Source organism: Muntiacus reevesi, chromosome 14 (genome assembly GCF_963930625.1).
Source record: "Muntiacus reevesi chromosome 14, mMunRee1.1, whole genome shotgun sequence".
NCBI classification, from domain to species: Eukaryota; Metazoa; Chordata; class Mammalia; order Artiodactyla; family Cervidae; genus Muntiacus; species Muntiacus reevesi.
Genome location: NC_089262.1, coordinates 45,725,365 through 45,750,130, shown reverse-complemented (window position 1 = coordinate 45,750,130; position 24,766 = coordinate 45,725,365). Strand labels below are relative to the sequence as shown.

The 24,766-nt window shown below is 40.3% G+C and overlaps 1 protein-coding gene across 1 annotated transcript in view; it reads left to right on the top strand.

Annotated features, from left to right (window-relative positions):
* Window positions 1–15,197, top strand: part of ANKRD55 (ankyrin repeat domain 55) — a 104,287-nt gene extending 89,090 nt beyond the window's left edge. Inside the window, exons 9-11 of the mRNA XM_065905600.1 lie at window positions 587–1,248; window positions 12,658–12,750; window positions 14,854–15,197. Of these exons, the coding sequence (XP_065761672.1) occupies window positions 587–1,248; window positions 12,658–12,750; window positions 14,854–14,975 (877 nt within the window). The 3' untranslated portion in view covers window positions 14,976–15,197. The remainder of the gene's footprint in view (window positions 1–586; window positions 1,249–12,657; window positions 12,751–14,853) is intronic.
* Window positions 15,198–24,766: the final 9,569 nt, after the last annotated feature.

Here is a 24,766-nt window from a genome sequence, read left to right as displayed (position 1 = left end):
GGAAATTTAGTAAAAACTCAATAGGAAACAAATAACACACAAACTGCGTAAAATGGGCAGGCTTCCTGAGGTGGATAATGTCAGGGCTCTGCCCTTATCTCCGGGGAGCCTTTTCAGAGAACGCCTGAAAAAAAATCAGGCTCCCCTCCCCCAGCTCTGCAGCCTCCACCCAGCTGCTAGCTAAAGCCTGAACACAACATTTGGCCTTTATTTCTTTGACTTAAAGCTGGCACTCCTACTGACTGACCTTAAGAAGTAAGAACAGTAACCCCTGAAGGTATTTGGTATTTTCCGCTTACTTGATTCCCTGGCAAAAACAAATTTTGAAAGGATAGTTCCTGAGGGAACAAGCAAAATCTAACTAAGAAATATTCTAATTATGGACAGTGGACTGACTATGGCAAGGAAGGGGGTGGCAAAGGGTGCTGTGAGTAGCTTTCACACATCGCCTTTAACTTGAGAGAGCGATGAATGACTTTGAATGATCTCCTTCCTGGAGATGGAATAGAGGGAGGTATTTTGTTTGATGACTGCTGTTGCGCCTATTCCTGTTCTCACAGAGCATCCTTGTTTTATATTCCTGTAGAACAGAGCCTCCTAGACCCCTTCCTGCCCAGAACAGTAGATCCCAGAAGAAGGAGGGACGGTTCAGCATGCTCAATCAAATCTTCTGCAAGAACAAAAAGGAAGAGCAGAGGGTCTATCAGAAGGACCCCAGCAGGGACTGGCACAGAGGGGAGCCCACCTCGGAAGTCGATGACATCATCACCACCTTCGACAGCAGCGTGGATACCAACTGCCAAGAGCAGCCTGGTGAGCAGGTGGCCATGGTTGACTTTAAGAAGAGGACCTCAGAAAACTCAAAATATCACTTGCCAGAAAAGAAGCCTCTGGCCCGTAAAGGGCTTCCACCAATCAGAACACAGAGCCTCCCACCCATCACCCTGGGCCATAACTTCCTGACAGCCTCCCAGGGGGCCACTTCCCATGCCGGGCTGAGCTCTGCTACTCATCATGCGGCCCAGCGATCTCAGAAAAGCCGAAGTGAGCAAGATTTGTTGAATAACAGAACTGGCTGCCAGGCATTGCTAGATAACCCTTGGAAAGGTGATTCTCACCCGGTGTTCTATAAAGCCTGGACTAGGTCTTCATCTGACAAGCTGCTAGACAGGTTGCTCACCAGCAGATCTGGCCATCAGGAAGTATCAGGGCCCCCACACCTTCCTCATCTACATAATCCTTCATCAGGTAATGTCCTTCCTCATTCCTGACAGATTCTGTGCAAGAAACATGTCATACCATCCTGAGTGAGGAGGGAGAGTAGGTAGCCTGGAGGACTTCCCTTTAGTCCACTGAATTCAGGATGTCCAGGCTAGGCAAACAGTCTGCTTTTCCAACCTGAGGACAACCATCAGGTAGAAGCATGTGCCTTCTCATCTTATCCCACCCCACCAAATATGTGTGGTGACTGGCAGATTGGAGCAGGAATATTATTATTTCCACCAGCAAGGTTTCTTAAGTAGGGATACTTGCCAATATCACCTACAAGGGGTTGATTTGTTTGTGTGACTGTTTGCTTTTAAATCAGGTGTTCAATGCCCACTCTGGGCCCACTGAACCAAAATTTAGGTGAGGCAGAAGGGAAAAGAGTAATGCCTTCCACGTGTATGTGTAGAAAAGGAACACATCACACACTTATGGTTCAAGACTCCAAACACGTCAAAGGACTACCCGGCAGTTCTCCCTCCTGTGTCTGCCCGAAGCTATGCAGTGCCCCTCATCCGAAGCAAACTACGTTATTAAATTTTTGCTTATCCTACCAGAAGTATTTTATACGTATTTAAGTATTTGTATATATACATATATATACATTTTAAATAAATAAGCACATGACACTAAAGAATCTATATTTTTTACACATACAAGCAATATATATGTGTCTACTTTTCACCCATTTCTAAACAAACATATCACACTAAAACTTTTATTTATATTTTTTTAAATCACCCACAGGTGATTCTAAGGTACAGTGGAGACTAAGATCTATTGTTCTAAAGCACAAGCTTCAGGACAGCTTCCAAAATCAGGTCATTACTATAATATCTTATTTTGTCATCAACTGAATTAATTACTAGCATTTAAAAATCATGAAGTTTTCCACATAAAAATTTAAATTTCTAGCTTCTCCAGAGAAATTGAAAAATCTAGCAACACTAAACACAAATTCCATTTGGCAATAATCGGCTAGATCTGAGTAGCCAGTATCCCCGTGGACACCACTTGGACATCACTGTCCCCAGTTCAGCCCAGTCCACACCGCTCTCTCGTCTCTTTCCATGGAGTGTCTGTTGTTCTCTATCAGTAAGTTTCTGTTGTTTTTCTTACAGTGGGGTTAAGAGGGAAAATGATATGTTTCTTGAATCCATGCTTCTTTCAAAAGTAGAAAAGTGAAAGACCAAGAGGGTTTATATATATTTTAAGAAGTAGATGAGATCCATATATCTTTGGAGGTAAGAACTATTCCTTCCCATTGAATATGCAGCATGAGTCTGGCTCTCCTCACTCATTTACACGTGCCTGGTGTCTGAAACCTGTGAGACAGCATACGACTTCTCTCATACATATTTATTTGTATTTAAACATATTTATTTGAATAAATACGTGATGACTATTTACTGAGAAGAACTTCCCTCAAGGTCTTCCACCTCAGAGCACTGGAGTGTGGGTAGTTTTCCTTGTGTTCTGTGGAGGGGTAAGGAAGCAAAGATATTGGTTTTCTGTCTTTTAACACTTTGATGGCCTCCAGGGCCTTGGCTCAGCCTGCCTTCTGGAGTTAGTCCTGTCCTGGCTAATATCTTCTGTTTAGAAAAAAAAATTTTTTTTTTTTTTTTTAGATTTTTGAAAGTCTTGTTCTTTTTCTGTTCCCAGGACAGCCTGGGGCTCTTTTTTCTTTATCAGTTAGAATTGGTTCATCTGTTGTAACAGAAACCCAAAGTAACAGTGGTTTAAGCAACATAGAAGTTTATTCCTCTCATATGAAAGAAGTTGAACGTTATGGTTCCCAGTGCTTGGTGAATCATGATCACCAGAGACCCATGCTCGTTCCATCTGTATTCTCTACAACTTAACCTATGGTCTTCATCCTTTGGAGAAAGAGCAAGAGAAAGGAGAGAGGGAGGGAAAAGAGGGAGGGAAAAATGGACATCCCCAATCTGAACTATCTCCCATTAATAAGTTATCTCCTATCACTTCTCGGCCTTTTGGCTAAGAGCAAGTGTAATGAGTTATTGCCCATAAGTCCTAGAGTCTACTTCCATCTCATTGGCCAGAACTTTAGTCACATGTCTGCCTATCTGCAAGGGAGACTGGGAATTGTTGTCTTTTAGCTGATCATATGACTGTACCTCTAAAACTGGATTTTCATTTCTAAGAGAAAAAAGGGAGTAGATATTGAATAGAGAATTCATAGATTTTGTCACATGTGCCATCTAAAACTTACCATGTTACTTAAAAGAAAATTCAATACAGTTGATTTGAGGATTGATTTCACTTTTCCAATGAAGTAACTTGAAAAGTCCCTAGGGGCAGGAAAGCAGAAAAGGGCTAGCAGAATTCTCCAAGGGAATGTTAAATGATTAGCTGTGCCTGGATCAAAGCTTTTATTTTTTTCAACCAATGTTTTTGAGTGCTGATAATAACTAGGAGCCATTCTAGGTGACTGAGTCATGACAAGATAAATATCCCAAGAATCTTCAGTCTATAAATGAACTTTCAGGAACATGGATTTTCTAAGTTGATTATACAACTCACTTTAAATTGATTTTCTTCTCATGTTTACATATGAAAATCATAAGGGTTTTAAATGGAAAGGACCCTAGTCTTCACTCATTCTTTAAGTGATTATTGAGTGTCTATTATTATAATTTGTCAAGAGGCAGCATATCCAGTGGTTAAGAGAAAAATTCTTTTTTTTTCTTTTTTTTTGGCTACCACATGGCTTATAGGATCTTAGTTCCCCAGATAAGAACTGAACCTGGGTCCACAGCAATCAAAGACCTGAGTCCTAACCACTGGACCTCCAGGGATTTCCCCAAGAGAGGTCTTTTAAAGCCACACTTTTGTTGTTGTTTTGTCCATAAGTCCTGGCTCTCTTTTACTTGCTGTTAATGAATCTCTCTGAACCTTTGTTTCCCCATGTCAAAAATGGGAAGAAATACCCAACTTTTAGTGTTGTGAATTGCTATTAAGGTTAAACAAATTGATACATTTATAATACTTAAAACAGTGACTGGAACATAGTACTATATAAATACGCACAAATTTGTGGATTTTTTTTTTTAAACTATGTGCCAGGCCCTACACTAAGCCCAGTGCCTTAGACACAAGCTATAGATGATGGCATTTAAGCAAATATACTATTCAACTGCCTTTTTGCTCTCAGATCTGGTCTCTTACTTTCAGCTCTAGTCTGTATCTCAGGAAACTATACCTCCCAGGCTCCCTGGAAGCTGCCTCCAGGTACTTTTGGGGAAGTGCCAGGAGGCATTGGCAAGAGTAAGAGCAGGAGAATGAGGAAAATCAGTGTAGTTCTCCTCAGTGTCCCTCTGCTTCCTGTGGAATCTCCAGTAGGGGTTCTACCCCTCCTACTTCCTCCACACAGCCCCTCACTTGTGGTTCTGGCTCCCACTAGCTTCTGGGCCTTGGTAACAACCAGCTCTTTCTCTTATACTCCAGACTAGAAGTGGTTGCATCCTCCTTCTGTGGTTAATTTCTGGATGTCTTTTAACCTTGTCACCTGGCTTCTCAGCTTTTCCACCACCAGCATAGCGAAATTTCTATATGAAATTGCCTCTCTTTCAGAGGCCTAAAGAAGTCTCCATTTTCCTGAATGAGCCCTGACTGATAAGGCAAGACATGTCATCTCTCTCAGCTACAGTTTTCCTACTCTCTGGATACACAGTCTGGGGCCATTTTGTTTGATAAATGACTTTCCAGTTATAATGTACATAGCCTAGAAAAGTTAAAACAACTTGTTCAGTCTTACAACTAATTAGTGACATATTCAGAACTTTAACCCAGATCTCCTAAGAAGTTACCACACAGCCTCCTGGTGGCTCAGAGGAAAAGAGTCCACCTGCAATGCAAGTAGATGAGGGTTCAGTCCCTGGGTTGGGAAGATCCCCTGGAGGAGGAAATGGCCATCCACTTCAATATCCTTGCCAGGGAAAATACCATGGACAGGGGAGCCTGGTGGGTTACAGTCCATTGGGTCACAAAGAGTCGGGCTGAGCACATACACAATAGTGGTGGAAGTGGTTCAGTTGCTAAGTCATGTCTGACTCTGCAACCCCATGGGCTGTAGCCTGCCAGGCTCCTCTGTCCATGGGATTTTCCAAGCAAGAACACTGGAGTGGGTTGCTATTTCCTCGTCCAGGGGATCTTCCCTACCCAGGGATCAAACCCACAAAATAAGGGCTTCCCTTATTTCTGTCTTTAAATCTCAAAATCCAGTTGATAGCATGCTTACCAAATTATTTACGATGTGATTTTCTTAGAAACTACACCATCCTCCCCCAAAGAAAAATATTTCTGCCTTATGGATTTTATTTTTGCAAATATTTTTAACCCAATTTGAGATTTTTTTTTTTTTTTTTTTTTTTGCAGCTATTGAAACTTCCAGACTACAGTTGGGAGAGTTCACTTAAGTGGTTTAAATTGTTAGTTTAGGCAGGTTGAAACTCAGCAAATTTCTGCACTGAGCTCCCATACTTGATGTGAAAACCTAATGTGGTAAAGCAATTGGGTACTATAAATCATACCACTGCACCACTGGCTTGAACTTGGATCATCTCTCTCCCCTGGATTTTTTCTTTTCCTGCCCTGGGTTTAGTAGAAATAATATGGGCTAGCAGTGATTACTACCGTTTGAATTCCTGGCAGCTAATATCCTGTGCTGACATCAGCAACCCTGAACATTTAGCTGTAATGATTATTGCTTAACATTTATTGAGACCTGTCAGTGGGCTAGATGGAGAGGATGGGGGATAAGGCACTTAACCTAAATGAGGGAATTTGGAGCACATCAGCTTAATTCATTGCAAGCAGCTTTCAGAGAAAATGGAACAGAGAGTTCTGTGGTGTTTGCTACCAGCCTGGTTATTTACAAGTCATCACAAGGAACCTAAGAGAGTGCTTGCTTCCTTTCTCCCTCAAGAGAGAACTTTCTTCTCCAGAATTTTCTAGACTATCCCAGCAACAACTTCCTCTCCTCCCTCCATAGGTCTGAAGTCGTGACCACCTCTGTTTAAACCCATCAGCAGCTTGGCATCTTTCTAGGACAAAGGCCAGATTCTTTAGCTGGCAAAGTCCTCCCAATGTAGCCTGGCCTCACTTGCCTTTCTCAACTTCTGCACCTCCCATTTCAATCCTTCCCCCTGCCCCCATCTCCTTGAACAGTCCCTTGAATATTTCTCAGTTCTTGAGGACCCCATACCTTTTACTCTACGACGCCTTTGCCTGTGTTTTGTTTTGTTTTGTTTTTCTTTCAACCTTCCATCCACTGAGTGCTTGATAGAGACCTACACTCTTTTAAGAACCAGCCCAAACTTGCCTCCTATGTAGAAGGCTCCTGACTGCTGTGGGAGGTGTGGCCCGTTTTTACTATCCATCGTGAAAGAATCCCACCTCCCCCTTGTTAAGCCTCCTCGGAGGCAGTGAACCACAGACTTCCCCTTCAACAGCACTGCAGGAGAGGAGGTTTTAATCCCCATTTTAGAGATGAAGAAATTGGAGGATTAGCGTGGTTACCCCACCTGCCTAAGGTCATAAGGTAGCTAGGAAGTGGCAGAGCAGATGTTTAAGCAATGTCTATGGGATTCAAGACACATTGATCTCTCTAGACCCTTCTTTCCTCTGTGATATCTTCACAGCACTACTCATGGCCTTCAAAAGTACTTTATCTGTTTCTATTCCCATCAGCCACTTTGAACACCTTGCCTTCTCTTTGTACTCTAGACTCTGGAATGCAAAAGAGTTTGCAATAGATAAGTGCTGTGTGTATTTGTTATTATTATTAATCTTCATTCTCTTCTATTTCCTCATTTAACTATGAGAAAATTTTCTGCCTTTTTATTCTAAGACAGTGGTCATCCTCCATAGGCTGGACACTCCCTGAAAGCGCCCGCAGCACAGATAAGAGATCTTTGAACTATACACATTCTACATTGTTCTTCAAAACTGAGCAAAATGTCAGGGTGGCAAAAAGTTTAACTCTCCTCCCACCTCCTCCCAAATCACTGCTGAAGTCCCTCTCTGCCACTTCTCCCATCCTATCTATACCATTTTGGCCCCTAAGGAGGCAGCATGGTGTGAATTTTAGGTCCAGACAGACCTGGGTTGGGTCCAGATTCTGTCACTTCCTGTCATATGACCTTGAGCTGCATTCAGAACTCCTCCAAATCACAGTGTCCTTATTTGGAAACTGGGGATGATAGTACCTCTCTCACAAGGGAAAGTGACTGTTAGGATTAAATGAGATTACATATATAGCAATTAGTTCAGTGTTTGACCATAGTTAAGTGCTCTATAGCATTACCCATTAATTATCATCTCATTTTTGGTTTTGCAAATTTCTGCTCCTGTGTTCATGGATAAATAGTCAGATATGAGTTGATACAGGTTTTACTGTAATTCTACTCAGGAATTTTTTTTTTTTTTTTTAAACAATGGCTTATGAGCTTCCCTCATGGCTCAGATGGTAAAAGCATCTGCTTGCAATGCAGAAGACCCGGGCTTGATCCCTGGGTAGGGAAGATCCTCTGGAGAAGGAAATGGCATCCCACTCCAGTACTCTTGCCTGGAAAATTCCATGGATGGAGGAGCCTTGTAGGCTACACAGTTCGTGGGGTCAGACAGGACTGAGTGATTTCACTTTCACTTATGAGGTTATTTAACCTTCAAAGTTCAAAGGAATAAAAACATAAAGGCAAAATGTACACCCAGGAGACTGGAAATTTTGCTTAATATTGCTCAAATGACACTGCTCAGATGACCACCCCTAAAAATCTACCACTGGACTCACTGAAGCAGATAGGGGGTGGATCTTTTCCCATTGTTGTAAGGACTGCTTTACCCAAACAGAAGACTTAAACCCTATGGGCCTTACTGTAGTGACTCTGGTTCCTACTAGACTGCTAAGTAAAAGATCAAATGAATACATGCCCCACTCTTTAGGAGATCATATTTTAAAATGCCACAGAATAACACTGTAATAATTGCTAATGTTCATTATTTACTTTATAAACTAAATGCTTTACCTTTGTTCTCCTAGTTAATCTTTATAACAACTGGAAAAGACAGAGAAAGCTATTATCCACTTTTTACATATGAGGAAGTTGAGACTGAGAGAGAGAACATCACTTGCTCAAGTTGGGAATTAAGCCTAATCCTATCTGATCCTGTTGTCCTTGTTGTTCATTCACTCAGTTGTGTCCAACTTTTTCAGACCCCACAGACTGCAGCATGCCAGGCTTCCCTGTCCTTTACCATCTCTCAGACCTTGCTCAAACTCATGTCTATTGAGTCAGTGATGTTGTGCAACCATCTCATCTGTCATCCACTTCTCCTGCCTTCAACCTTACCCAGCATCAGGGTCTTTTCCAATGAGTAGGCTCTTTTCATCAGGTGGTCAAAGTATTGGAGATTCATCTTCAGCCTCAGACCTTTCCAAGAATATTTAGGACTGATTTCCTTTAGTATTGACTGATTTGATATCCTTGTAGTCCAAGGGGCTCTCAAGAGTCTTCTCCAACACCACAGTTCAAAAGCATCAGTTCTTTGGTGCTCAGCCTGCTTTATGGTCCAACTCTCATATCCATACATGTCTACTGGAAAAACCATAGCTTTGACTAGACAGACCTTTGCTGGCAAAGTAATGTTTCTGCTTTTTAATATGCTGTCTAGATTGGTCATAGCTTTTCTTCCAAGGAGCAAGAGTCTTTTAATTTCATGGCTGCAGTCACCATCTGCAGTGATTTTGGAACCTAGAAAAACAAAGTCTGTCACTGTTTCCATTGTTTCCCCATCTATTTGCATGGAGTGATAGGACCAGATGCAATGATCTTAGTTTCCTGAATGTTGAGTTTTAAGCCACGTTTTTCATTCTCCCCTTTCACTTTTATCAAGAGGCTTTTTAGTTTTTCTTCACTTTCTGCCATAAGGGTGATGTCATCTGCATATCTGAGGTTATTGATATTTCTCCCAGCAATCTTGATTCCAGCTTGTGCTTCATACAGCCCAGCATTTCTCATAATGTACTCTGCATACAAGTTAAATAAGCAGGGTGACAGTATACAGCCTTGACTTACTCCTTTCCCAATTTGGAACCAGTCTGTTCTCCCATGTCCAGTTGTAACTGTTGCTACTTGACTTGCATACAGATTTCTCAAGAGGCAGGTCAGGTGGTCTGGTATTTCCATCTCCTGAAGAATTTTCCAGTTTGTTGTGATCCACAGAGTCAAAGGCTTTGGCGTAGTCAATGAAGCAGAAGTAGATGTTTTTCTGGAACTCATTTGCTTTTTCTATGATGCAACAGATGTTGGCAATTTGACTTCTGGTTCCTCTGTCTTTTCTAAATCCACGATGAACATCTGAAAGTTCACGGTTCACATACTACTAAAGCCTTGCTTGGAGAATTTTGAGCATTACTTTGCTAGCGTGTGCGATGAGTGCAATTGTGCGGTAGTTTGAGCATTCTTTGGCTTTGCCTTTCTTTGGGATTGAAATGAAAACTGACCTTTTCCAGTTCTGTGGCCACTGCTGAGTTTTCCAAATTTGCTGGCGTATTGAATGCAACCCTTTCACAGCATCATCTTTTAGGATTTGAAATAGCTCAACTGGAATTCCATCACCTCCACTAACTTTGCAGTAATGCTTCCTAGGCCCACTTGACTTCACATTCCAGGATGTCTGGTTCTAGGTGAGTGATCACAGGATCATGGTTATCTGGGTCATGGAGATCTTTTTTGCATAGTTCTTCTGTGTATTCTTGCCACCTCTTCTTTTTTTTTTTTTTAATGTCTATTTATTTATGTTTATTTCTTTATTTTTTTTTTTATTAGTTGGAGGCTAATTGCTTCACAACATTTCAGTGGGTTTTGTCATACATTGACATGAATCAGCCATAGAGTTACACGTATTCCCCATCCCGATCCCCCCTCCCACCTCCCTCTCCACCCGACTCCTCTGGGTTCTCCCAGTGCACCAGGCCCAAACACTTGTCTCATGCATCCCACCTGGGCTGGTGATCTGTTTCACCATAGATAATATACATGCTGTTCTTTTGAAACATCCCACCCTCACCTTCTCCCACAGAGTTCAAAAGTCTGTTCTGTACTTCTGTGTCTCTTTTTCTTTTTTGCATATAGGGTTATCGTTACCATCTTTCTAAATTCCATATATATGTGTTAGTATGCTGTAATGTTCTTTATCTTTCTGACTTACTTCACTCTGTATAATGGGCTCCAGTTTCATCCATCTCATTAGAACTGATTCAAATGTATTATTTTTAATGGCTGAGTAATATTCCATGGTGTATATGTACCACAACTTCCTTATCCATTCATCTGCTGATGGGCATCTAGGTTGCTTCCATGTCCTGGCTATTGTAAACAGTGCTGCGATGAACATTGGGGTGCACATTGCCACCTCTTCTTAATATCCTCTGCTTCTGTTAGGTCCACACCATTTCTGTCCTTTATTGAGCCCATCTTTGCATGAAATGATCCCTTGGTATCTCTAATTTTCTTGAAGAGATCTCTAGTCTTTCCGACTCCATTATTTTCCTCTATTTCTTCTTTTCTCTCCTTGCTATTCTTTGGAACTCTGCATTCAAATGAGTATATCTTTCCTTTTCTCCTTTGCCTTTTGCATCTTTTCTTTCCTCAGCTATTTGTAAGACCGCCTCAGGCAACCATTTTGCCTTCTTGCATTTCTTTTTCTTGGGGATGGTCTTGATCACTGCCTTCTGTACAATGTCATGAACCTCTGTCCATAGTTCTTCAGGCACTCTGTCTATCAGATCTAATCCCTTGAATCTATTTGTCAAATTCCACGGTATAATTGTAAGGTAGTTGATTTAGGTCATACCTGAATGGTCTAGTGGTTTTTCCCTACTTTCTCAATTTAAGTCTGGATTTGGTAATAAGGAGTTCATGGTCTGAGTCACAGTCAGCTCCCGGTCTTGTTTTTGCTGACCATCTAGAGCTTCTCCATCTTTGGCTGCAAAGAATATAAGCAATCTGATTTTGATATTGACCATCTGGTGATGTCCATGTGTAGAGTCTTCTCTTGTGTTGTTGGAAGAGGCTGTTTGCTATGACCAGTGCGTTCTTTTAACAAATCTCTGTTAGCCTTTGCCCTGTTTCATTTTGTACTTCAAGGCTGAATTTGCCTGTTACTCCAGTTATCTCTTGGCCTCCTACTTTTGCATCCCAGTCCCTATGTGCTAATAAATGTTTAGTAGGTGGCTGTTCAGAGAAAAATCAGTGCTTGTTGATTTCCCTGATGTAAGTACTCCCACCATGGCTGATGTCAGTCAAGCCATTAAGTGTGATGTCAACCATCTCACAAAATTCCTGAAAATGGGTATGCACAGCTCCAGCATAGCACTACTGGTCATTTAAATGAAATATTCCAGGTCTCCAAAATGCTTTCATTCACTTCTCATCTTCCATCTCATGATTCGCAATCCTAGATTCATATTAGAATCTGCTGGGAGCTGAAACAAATCTGGCATCCTATCTAGCCCCTGAGATACTCATTTGATCGGTGTGGTTGGTGTTTAGTCAGAGTAGCATCTTTTTTTTTTAAACTCCTCAGATAACTTCTCAGTGAAGCCAGGATTAAGAAACACTTATCTTGAAGAATATATCCTACTCATCACCCACTCTTCAACACAGATTCACATATACATGATACATTAATACCCTATTTTATTTTTCAAACTTTTGAGTTTTGTGCAGTATATGACCAACTGTGCTTGGTTGTTTTGTTTGTTTGTTTGTTTTTGGCTGCATTGGGTCTTTGTTGCTTTGTTTGAGTTTTGTCTAGTTGCCATGAGCAGGGTCTAGTCTTCATTGCAGTGTGCGTGCTTCTTTTTGCAGTGGCTTCTCTTGTTGCAGAGCACAGACTCTAAGTGTGTGAGTTTCAGTAGCTGCAGCACACAGGCTCAGTAGTTGTGATTCCCAGGCCACAGAGTGTGTGGGCCTCAGTTTGCTCTAGAATTCAGGCTCAGTGGTTGTAGCGCCCAGCCTTGGTTGCTGCAGAGCATGTGGAATCTTCCCGATCCAGGTTTCAAACCCATGTCCCCTGTATTAGCAGTGGATTCTTATCCACTGTGCCAGTGGGGAAGTCCCTAATTGTGCTTGTTTATAATTTTTTTAAAGCTAGTTTACTCAAGAAATGATTTTGGATGCATTTTTCCTTTCACTTAAATGGTGACTGGCATGTTATAGAAACTGAATATGGTGTAGTTATTTTGTTGTTAACATCATAAATTTCATGATCTATAACACCTTGTATGATTCTCTAATCCACTGGATTTTATCATTGCACTTGGTTGAGTCTCAAATGATTGACACAAATTATGTTTGTCCCCAGGACAAAATTTTCAGCATCTCTCCCCAAACAGACCCAAAATCAGGGATCTTCCTTTCACTCGGAACAACCTAGCTCCCCTACCAGACCAAAAATGTAAGTATTTTCAATCTTCCTCAGCTTCCTTTGCAAATAGTAGTGCTGTTATTAGGACTAAATGTTTTTTCGGTTTACTTTCATTTTTCCAAGAGAACATCAAGTACCAAAACTTGAAAATTATAGGAAAATAGACCAGAGACAGTCTTTAAAGCTCCATCCAACATGGTAATGCTTGTTTAAAAGAAATACTCACTTCCTTAAGGAATTTTTATGTTTGGACTATAAAAACAATAACAGAAGTTTATTTTGCTATGTACTATTTAATGTCTTTAATGCTTTAAAAATTATTCTAAGACTGGCTTCCTGACATTGTTTTCCTTACTATGTTGGACAGAAAGAAATATGTGTTACCTCTGTACTCACAGGCTCTTCAGCCCTTAGCAGAAAGGAATAATCAAGTATGACGTTCATCATATTTACTTTTGGCATTATTTTATACAAAACTTCTCCCAATATAAACTATTAATATAATCTATTCACCAAGTGATCAAGTTTGCCTGTGCCTAAGTATTATCTGGGGTGCTTGTTATAAAATGGATTCCAGGGCCCCACACTCAGAAATTCTGAGTTTGTATATGCTTATATCTGTACTCTGAGACAGTGTAGATTAGAAAGCTGATTCAGAGAGGTCACATGACTCACCCATTATTATTTAGGCAGTAAGTTGCAGAGCTACAGGATACTGAGTCAGCTGCTTCAAGAAACAAATAATACTCACTGGATTCTAATTTCCTTTCTTCCTGTTCTTCCTATCCCAACGCACTGGTTTACAACATGTGTGCAAGCACTTGCATGCACATGTACACACACACACTCTACATCCTCTTAATTGAAGAGATTAGATGACTTAGAAGCTGCTCTATTTAAGACAAGTCCCTTACCCTTTCTTTCCTTCAATTTTTTCCTGTAGCCTGTAAGAGTAGTGCAACCTGATAAGATTGTTGAGAGGATTAAATGAGATGACATGTGCAAAATCCTTGGCAACCATTTTCACAGAGTAAATAAGCAGTATATCTTTTCTTCCCCAGACTGCAGTTCAGATGGTACAAGTCAAGAGTTTAGTTTAGTTAAAAACCAAGAACCATGGGGTCTTAGGACAACTCTGTCTTTTTTTTTCAGATAAGGAAAGGGAGAAGTGAAGATTTGTCCAAAGTCACACATATAGTTAGTAGCAGAAATCAAGACCTCTTCTTTGACAGATTATTTTCCTTGCCCTTACTAATTTGTCTAAAGAAAGAGTTTTGGATGGTGTGAATTCAATTACTGAATGAAACTCAAGTCTGACCTTGTCTTTAAGCAGAAATGTAGTCACAAAGACATTTAAGGAAAGAGTCACTTAGCCTTAAATCCAGTATGGTCTAGAGAAGCCAAAGAGAGGGGATTTTCTTTGGCAGAGCCCAGCAGCTTTGCTTTTCATGATTAAATTTAAGGAGACAGGGAAAGATATAGATCTTTGGTCAACTATAGCTCTATGAAAAAGAAATGGAAAGGTACAGTGCCTTTCCTGAAAGAAACCTGAGAACCTTTTGAGGTTTGCATAAAAGCACAGTACAAACGTCTTGGGGCTTATTTAGGGCCTTGTGTTGACTTGGCTTTCAAGGGCTGCTCCACCCAAGGAAAAGAGAACTTTGCCAGGCACACACAGCCTGATCATGTTTTCACCAAACTCAGCCCCGCCTCATATTGCGCATATTTGACTTCCCTGACTGGAGCTTCCTAGCTTGCACCATTGGTAAAGAACCTGCCTGCTGATAGAGGAGACATAAGAGACGCGGATTCAATCCCTGGGTCAGGAAGATCCCCTGGAGATGGGCATGGCAACCCACTCCAGTATTCTTGCCTGGAGAATCCCATGGACAGAGGAAGCTGACAAAGAGTCAGACACGACTGAAGCAACTTAGCACACACACACAACATCCCTGACTATGTGTAAGCTTGATATATAGATACTCATGACTTTCTCCTGAAGTTTAGCTCTCTGCAAGAAAAACTTCTTAGAAGCACCTCTATTCCTTCAGATATAACACAGTTCTTCTACCACCATTCCATTCCTAAGAGAAGAAAGCCTTGAAAATCTTTCCTTCTATTCTTTCCTCCCAGTTCTGTCTGGAGAACCTCTACGGACCAACCGAGTGCTTCCTGCTATTCCAAGCCAGCGGGGACACAGTCCACCAGCTGAAGAGAGTGAAAACTCTGCCAGTTCCACCAATGATGAAAAGTAGCTGTGGGTCACTGATTGTGAAAATATAGACGTGATCTATTTTCAACTGTCAAAGAACAAGATTACTCTAGTTCCTAAGAACGAAGACTGATCTAGTAAATTGCTTCTATAAGCCATTCATGGTTTTATAACTCAAAGTTCTTTGTTCCACATAAGCACTTAGAATCTTTAATTGTGTATATATAGTAAGTCTGTGAGTTTCTGTGACCTCTACAAACCAAATAAAAAGCCACAGTATGTTATCAGCAGGGAACCTTAGTTATGTTTGGTTTGTTTTGTGGCATGTTTGCTGATTTTTTTTTAAAATGACTTTCTGTTTTTTAAAAATGTATGCTTTGCTGAATAAAAAAGAAAGCACATTCCATATGTGTTATTTACATTTATTGCAATTCCACTTTGGGTTCAGTTCAGTTCAGTCACTCAGTCCTGTCCGACTCTTTGCGACCCCATGAACTGCAGCACTCCAGGCATCCCTATCCATCACCAACTCCCAGAGTTCACCCAAACCCATGTCCATCGAGTTGGTGATGCCATCCAATCATCTCATCCTCTGTCGTCTCCTTCTCCTCTTGTCCCCAATCCTTCCCAGCATCAGAATCTTCTCAAATGACTCAGCTCTTCACATGAGGTCGCCAAAGTATTGGGGTTTCAACTTCAACATCAGTCCTTCCAATGAACACCCAAGACTGATCTCCTTTAGGATGGACTGGTTGGATCTCCTTGCAGTCCAAGGGACTCTCAAGAGTCTTCTCCAACACCACAGTTCAAAAGCATCAATTCTTCAGTGCTCAATTTTCTTTATAGTCCAACTCTCACATCCATACATGACCACTGGAAAAACCTTGACTAGACAGACCTTTGTTGACAAAGTAATGTCTCTGCTTTTTAATATGTTGTCTAGGTTGGTTATAACTTTCCTTCCAAGGAGTAAACGTCTTTTAATTTCATGACTGCAATCACCATCTGCAGTGATTTTGGAGCCCAGAAAAATAAAGTCAGCCACTTTGGGTTAACAAAACTTAATTAAAATTAAAACAGTAAATTTCTTTCATCAGTCAGTGTTTATGGCTTTTAAGTGTACAATCATCTACAAAATATTTTCCAACACAGTCAGTTCCTGGCTAGAGATCAGATCATTTAACAATGTTTATATATCTTCTTTGTTATAAGATTATTTCCACCTATTGTCATTTTCAGATATGATTGTTTGTTCTAATAGAGAAAATCATGTGAGTTGGAAAGGTCTACATCTTGACCTAATGGAATGAAATAGACATTTCTCATGCATTCCTCAAACACTCTACATATTTAATCTTTTTTTTTTCTATTTCAAAATAATGGTCTCTGTCTACTCAAGATATTCCCACACTTATGATGTAGCAAATTTCAAAAAGACTATTACTAACTACAGATCTCTTTACTAAACAGTTTTCGTATTGTTTGGAGTAATTGAAATTTCAAGATTTAGCCATATAAGATCATACTCACTCCATGTTATTACCAAGCCTGCTGTTATTCATCAGGCTTGGTAATGATACATTTACCATTCTATGTTAGTATTATTAATATTTATTTAGGGAGGTCAGACTGTGCCATTAACTAGATAGAAGCTCCTTTGAGACCAAATCATAGTAACTTGGCTTTACACATCTAGAAATGTGTACAATACCTGGAACATTCTTACGCGCTCAATCATCTATTCTTTTTTTCTTTAGAAAACAAGGAAAGGAAGAAAATAGGGAGATAGGTAGTTGGCAAGGTAGAGAGATGTAAGAAGTGATCAGGAAAGAAGCTACTAGTCCACAGTCTCATTTTGCTAATAATAGTTATCTATATTGGGGGTTATAAAGAATAAACCTATCAACCTCCCAAGCTAGACAGTAGCTAGAGGGAGAGCAGTTTCTGGTGCAAATGGAAGAGCTTCCAGGACATAGATTCTGAAGGGTTTTCTTTTTGTGTATGTGGGGGCTATTTTTGTCTTTGAATGATCACTTTTTGTAAACATCAGGCTGTTCAGTTGTGTCACTTAGCTACTTCTGAATCCATGAGTAGATACCTGGCCCTACACTGCCTCAACTAGCCAGGATAGTCTAGCCTCTGCTTCAGTAATAAGCACCTCCAGAATCTCATTGGGTAACACAATATTTTTTTTTTCTCATTCACAATGCATGTCTCATTTCTAGCTGGCAGAGTTGGCTGATGTAGATTCCCCTTCAACTTGCACTTCCTTAGTCATCAAAATGGAGAAAATCAGAGGTGAGTCTCAGCACTTCCTCCCACATTTTATTTGCTAAACTAAGTCATATGGACATGCCTAACTTCAAAGCAGATACAGAAATGCAATCCTTCTGTTTGCGTCAGGAAGGAAGAAATTCAACTCTTTATGAATTGTCCAAAAGATTACCACACTAACCAAAACTCAGGCCCTAAGAGATCACCAAGTGTAGAGTTAAGAGGTCAAAACAATAAAAGAAAACAAAACACCCTTTATAAAACCCACCATCCCCCAACACTTAAACTTATATGTATGCACATGGAATCTTCTAATGTTGGGACTTTCCATCCAAGTTGATTTAAGAATCTTTGCTTAGTTAAAAAGAAGTAATATGCTGCCCATTACCACCTCTTTAAATAGAGCAACTACACTTTTGCCTCTAGATAAATTTGCTTGCTTGGTGTAGGATATTCCTCAGCCAATATTTTACTGACTATATCAGATAGAGATATTCACTAATTTGTGCCCAATTTTTTTCAAACAACTTTTTCTTCTAAAATGATTTTTTGTTCTCATACCGCTTATATTCCCCTTTATTGCAAAGCACATAACAATAGTAACTTTGCATACATTATTTCATTTGGATCCTTACAACAACCTGTATTTCCCAAGTACTGACAAGGTACCAACACAGAGAAGTTAAATAATTTGCTCAAAGTCACAGAGCTAATACAAGCATATCTTGGCAACATTGCAGATCCAGCTCTGCAGTAAAGAAATACTGCTCTCATTTTTCCTACTCTGTGGACCACCAGCAATTGCAAGATGATTTACCATTCACCAGAGATTTAATAATTAACAAGTTATTTCCTGTTTTTTACATAGTAATGTTAGAGCTACCTTCGTCCTTCTGGTGACAACTATGCCAGAATAACATGGCTGACAGGAAACTCTTCAGCTTTTCATACAATTTATTCACTGACCTCCTAGATTTGACCTCTGGAAATATCCTGGAACTCATTCAGCTGCCCAAAAGACCAAGGTTGGACTAAAATGGAGGTCAGAATGGGAATGTATTTGCTCTGAAGAACAAGTTTTGATAGAGACCTACAGTTTGTTGACAGTATTCATCTACCAGTATTAATATTTTTATCTCAATGTCTAGGAAATATGTGATTCTGATGGAATTTTCTGATTCTAAAATAAAATTTGCCCTGAAAGCAATGAGTCTAGCTACTGCATGTGAGAGCTGCTATCATGTTCCTTTAATTTAGTGCTTGGCTTGAGTGTTCTGTTTCATGCTGATGGGCTTCCCAGTTGGCTCAGCGGTAAAGAATCCGCCTGCCAAATCATCAGCCAAAAGAGACAAAGGTTTGATCCCTGCCTGGTCCAGCAAGATCCCCTGGAGGAGGAAATGGCCACCCACTCCAGTATTCTTGTTTGGGAAATCCCATGGACACAGAAGCCTGGCAGGCAATGGTTCATGAGGTCACAAAGAGTTGGACACGACTAAACAACTGAACACACACAAGGTCAAATATGTTCCTTCTTTTTTTTTTTTTTTTATGTTCCTTCTTAATTACCTCATTTAAGCCTATGGTGGATTCCGAAGGGTTATTTTCAAAAGACCATCTTTAAGACACAAGGATACACTTGCTAGAAGACATGCATCAGTACAGTTTAAAGAGTACAGTACAGTTTGAAGAGGGGCAGTTTAAACAGTACAGTTTTAAGAGGGGCAAAATCAAAATCAATGGTTATGTTTGTTTTGGGGGGAAGTGCTATATTTCTAATCAGTCATTTAGTGGGATTTTCTAAAATCATATTATGTGTCAAGCTGTGACCTAATAGACTTGGAAGGGATAATAAGCTGGAGTAACAGAAATCTATTTATATTGGCTTAATTCTAGGGAGATGAGAGCCTTGGAATTAAGTGTTTACTGGAAAAAATTACATCTGTGTTAAACCAGGTAATTACTGAAGGAAACTAAGGAAAATGAGGGGGGGAACTATAACTTCCAAAAACTATTTTAGCAAAAATTACTGGGTTGGTGGGCTTTTTGTACAAGTGTTAACTGTAGCTCCACTTGGCTTGGATGACAGATAGGCTGAATAAATAAATTCAGAAAGAAGGCTATGCCAAAGGTATGCCACACTTATGAAGTTTCTGAAACAGGAATACACTGTTGGGGAATTATGTATGTGGACTATGGGACTAGAGACACTTCACTGCTAAGCCCTGCTCTGCCATTTGTATTGCATTGAGCCAAACATCAACTGCAATTGAAAGCATAACTTAAACTGCTGAGCTAGATGACAAAAGCAGGGTTTCTGAAAGTATGTAAGAAAGCAAAATACAGAAGGTGAAGCCAATCAGCATTATAGGTTACAGCTAGAAGGAGCCTATTAGAGGAGTTTTGTCAGATCTATATGAAAAAGCCAAGCAAACCTTTGAATTCAAGAAAAGCTGAAAATCAAGGCACTGTTCTCATGTGTCTAAATAGTTCACTCAATGAAATCAATCCCAGTGTTCTCTGAACAAGTGACTTGGGGCAAGCGAGGAGGGGAGAGGGGGGTGTAATACAAAGAAAAAACTGAATTGAAGAGATTTAAGATAACTTCCCTCAAACTCTGAGAGCTAGACCGTTAAATCTCCATCTTAGGAAGCTTAGCAAGCATGACCTTCCCTTTGCCACATCCTGTCTTCATCTATGGATAAAGATCAAGCTTCCATAAAGCCCTTTGTATGAGTCTAATAAAGGCTTACAAAGTGAGTAGGATTTTGCTTCAATGAATGTGCTAGAGTTAGCTCTTACCACCTTGCAAGATTTGATTGTTGAATCTAATGTTCAGGAATTTGGTGAACTGGTTTTTCAATCATTGGTGGATTGAAATTGGCCATGGTGGGAACATTTACACCATGAAAATGGGCAAACACTACAAATCAGGGCATACTTTTTTTTTTTTTAATCTGGCTTACCAATACACCACTGGATATAACATCTGGGGGAGGGGGGGAAATCTTTCAGAATTAAGAACACATAAGAAAATTTTTCTTCTGCAAAGTTTTTTATTGTTTCTATTTGGTCCACAACTTTAGAGAAAGCTTCAGGTGGCTTAAAAGGTGCCTACTGACTGCAGTGTGCATGTGTGCTCACTGTGTGCATGTATGCTCAGTTGCTTAATCATGTCTGACTCCTTGCAACCCCATGGACTGTAGTCTGCCAGGCTCTATGCACATGTGTGTGTGGTGTGTATGTGTGCTCAGGGTGTGAATGTATTCTCAGTCGCTCAATTGTGTCTGACTCTTTGTGACCCCATGAACTGTAGCCCACCAGGCACCTCTGTCCATGGAATTTCCCAAGCAAGGATATTGAAGTGGGTTGCCATTTCCTACTGCAGAGTGTCTTCCCCACCCAGGGAAGTCTCCTATGTCTACTCCATTGGCAGGAGGATTCTTTAACACTGTGCCACCCGGGAAGATCCCGGGCATGCAGATCCAAAAGGGCTTGGTTTGGGTTCTTCTCCAGGATCATGGCAGCTACCACAGCATTCAGGGTTTTACCCACTCATCTTGGGACCTCCTGGAAGAGGGCACAACTATGGCATTGGTTTTGTATCTGTAAGAGACTCGTGGAGCCCTCAGCTTCTCCTAAACCAACGTATGGAAGAAGTGATTCTAGAGCCATGTCATCAAGGTCAAAACTAGATGCCTAGAGAGAGGTAAATGTAGGAGACCTGCAGATGCAGGTTGACCAGGGCATTGGTGTGGCCTCCACCTCAGGGGAATAATTCTGACACATCTAGTAGCTCATGGTTGATCTGCAATAAGGAACTAAGCTTAAAACCAGTGTTAGTTGATCATGGAGGCAGACAATGGACAAGAAGATGGTTCCAAAGGTCATGCCTAGAAAAGAGGTTGGAGGATGGTCAAAGACTAGGAGAAGACACATCCCTGGTCTGTTCTGTCCAAACACTGAAGTGTTTGAAGTCCAAGGGACTCTCAAGAGTCTTCTCCAACGCCACAGTTCAAAAGCATCGATTCCTTGGTGCTCAGCTTTCTTTATAGTCCAAGTTTCACATCCATACATGACTACTGGAAAAGCCATAGCTTTGACTAGAAAGACCTTTGTCGGCAAAGGAATGTCTCTGCTTTTTAATAGGCTGTCTAGGTTGGTCATAGCTTTTCTTCCAAGGAACAAGCGTCTTTTAATTTCATGGCTGCAGTCACCATCTGCAGTGATTTTGGAGCCCAAGAAAATAAAGGCTGTCACTGTTTCCAACGTTTCCCCATCTTTGCCTTAGCTTGCTGTGAATCAGCAGCCATTCATTCTTTCAACAAACATTCATGAATGCTTGCATTGGGGTAGATGCTGCAGGGGAAAAAAAACAGCACGTAAAGTATAAAAGATATAACGAGTTCATATGGGGTTAAATGATAAGGGTTTTCCTATATTTCTTAGAGAAAAAACGGTTATTATTTGAGCTATATACTCTCGGTTTTGATTCTTTATATTCTTGTGATTTGAAGTCAGTAAATTATCTTCTAATAAAACCAAGTATTGTCTCAACATTATTTCACTATTTTTGTTCCTCCCAGAGTCACACTCTCAGAGCCTAAAACCAAAAAAATAAAAAGGCTCTAGACATGAATAAATTAATTTGAAGAAAAAACTGAAATGATAACTCATAGTATCAACATTGTACCTCTTTAAGATCCTGACACTAAAAACCAGAATCTTTTTTTTTTGTGTGTGTGAGTAAAAACTAGAGTCTTTCTGTAGGTGGTACAAGTGGTCAGAGTATAAAGAAATCTGGACTGGTTCTTATAAAGTGGTAACCTTACTGGTTAGGCAAAAAAGAAAATGTATTTGACAAAACAGCCCCAATATCAAAAGTGTTGGCATTGCTAACTTTTTCTTCCTCAAACTGATACTTCATGTTAATTTAACCTCATTTCTTCATCAGTAGACCTATTCAGGAAGAGAGAGTCAACTTTAGAAACTGTGGGACGTGAAGAATAGGATTGGGGTAGGAGGTGATGAAGCTGATTCTTTTGCCAGCCAGTCCTGAACCCAGTCAGGAGTGGAGATTAGAGTTTCTCAGGGTGGAGGGGCAGGAAGGACATGATCCAACAATTTTCCTTTACAAGAATTACACTAGTAGAAAGTGAGAGGTGTTGATGTTGCTCCATCAACAGGCAGTGTTTTAATGAGTTATCCATTACTTTCTCTCTCTTCTCTCAAACCTCTTAACACCCACAGCTCACAAGAAGCAAAACAAACTGATTTCTGTGTTCTCATTTCTCTTAACCATTTACCCATCCTGTGTCTGGGCTCTTGGACTCTGGAAGGGGGAGAAGGAAAGAAAGAGGTGAGGCCTAGACCCATCAACTTTCAGTTTCTGATTTGATAGAGAACTGGCTGTGTGTAGCTCAGATCAATATATGTGCACGCACAGACAAGGAGCACTTGATAAAAACAATCCACCTCTTGACAGGTTCTCAGTTAAATGCTGGTTCTTACAAGAAATGAAACTGAAAACATAAAGAAGCTTCTCGTGTGTTTTATCTTCAACATTTGAAAGTTAATTTTACAAATCATAATAATAGAATTTAATGCTTTGCTCTGATTTTTGTTACTTTAAAATGTCACCAACATGAACATAAAGCTCCAAGACTTTGGCCAACTGATGTGAAGAGCCAACTCACTGGGAAAGACCCTGATGCTGGGAAAGACTGAGGGTAAAAGGAAAAGCGGGTAGCAGAGGATGAGGTGATTAGATAACATTACTGACTCAGCGAACATGAATTTGAGCAAACTCCAGGAGATAGTGAAGGACAAGGGAGCCTGGTGTGCTGCAGTCCATGAGATATCAAAGAATCAGTCATGACTTAGCAGCTGAACAACAAACAACTATGTGAACATATGAGTAACTGTCTTTTTTCGATTAAATTGTATCTGAAGAATATGTCTTCCTGACAATTTTTTAAAGAAAATGAATAATATGATGACCATTCTTCTTCCAAGATCCAAAACACATGCTTTTATAAAATATGCTAGTCCTTGCAATTTTGCTAGTGTCTTTTTGATGCAAAGAAAAAAACTTGTTAAAATAAATTTACTCTTAATTAAAAATTCATAAAAAGCAGTGATAGAGAATAATCTTTAATAAAAATCTCTCTTGTTCTCATTTACCATTTACCAATTCCCTTTTGCAGCTAACAGTTAAGCGAAAAAAATATTGTGAACACCCATTAGGTGCACTGTTCCAGTGAGGAAACTACAGCTATGAAAAAAACAAAATGCCTACTCTCATTGTCTGTGAGGATGCCAACCCAAATTCTCCAGATTGCATTTATACAGGTAAAGAAATTATGAAAACTGTTAATTATCTTAGGTTCTGTTCTCTGACTTTATCCCTTCAATATCCCAGAAACTCCATAAAATCTGATTCCCAATTACTGGCACTGCTGCTGCTAATAGTCCAGATTCTGCTGGTTTCATTTCCTCTGAGAATTTATACAATAAAGGAGGGGGAAAGAGAAAAGCAGAGGGCACCACTCCACTTAATTTAGAGCGATTTTTTAAGTGGGCAATAAAGACAAGGTTTCATTAGAAGGAACTTCTCAGGAGGTATTTGATGGTGGGCAGGGGACTGGAGGCCAGAGTCAGGCATAAATAAAGGAGACTTTTACAGCTGGAGGGTACATGATGGAGGAGAAAGGAATAAAAATCAGGGACAGAAACAGCCATCCAAACTTTCAGCAAAGAAGAGAAGAAAGAAAAGGATAAGCAGATGGAGGTCAGTGGAGGACACTGAACATGTTAGAAAATTACATTTGGGAACTTCCTTGGTGGTCCAGGGGTTAAGACTCTGTGCTTCCACTGCAAGGGGCATGGGTTCCAGTCCTGGGTGGGGAACTAAGATCTTGCATGCTGCATGGAGCAGCAAAAAAAAAAAAAAAGACATTTGTAATTGAAGTCACAATAAAAGAAAGGAGAACTGATACAGCTACTGCTCTCTGGCATCCTCTTATCAGATCTGGTCTAAGTGCTCCCATTCATGATCAATGTTGAATATTCCTCAGGCATTTACCATGTACCACCATTGTTCTGAGTTTAGTACATACTTACGGGAGTCATCTTGTTTAACCCTCACAACAGCCTGAAAAGGTAAGTACCATTATTATGGCTGTTTTACAAAGAAAGTAACACAGCTGCAAGTGGCAGGGTTGGGATTCCGGTGCAGACAGCCTGGATCTAGAACTGTGCTCACTGCATTTGGGCTCAGATCACATCCAACAAGCAGCTCCAAGAGAGAATAAACTAATGGGTAGTCATTCAATCAATTCCGTCAATTTATTGCATTATGTTCGAAGGGCAGGAAGGTTTTTGGTGTTAATATCCTCTTTTTCTGGAAAATTTCCTGTAACTATAAAGGAAAATATCAGCAAAACAACACAGTGGTTATTGGCTTTGCTTTACAGCTAATGTTTCATCAGAACTCTTGATAACCAGCAACCCAGGCAATAGGAAACCTGCATGCTCTTACAGGCCAGGGAGGCTTATTAGCCC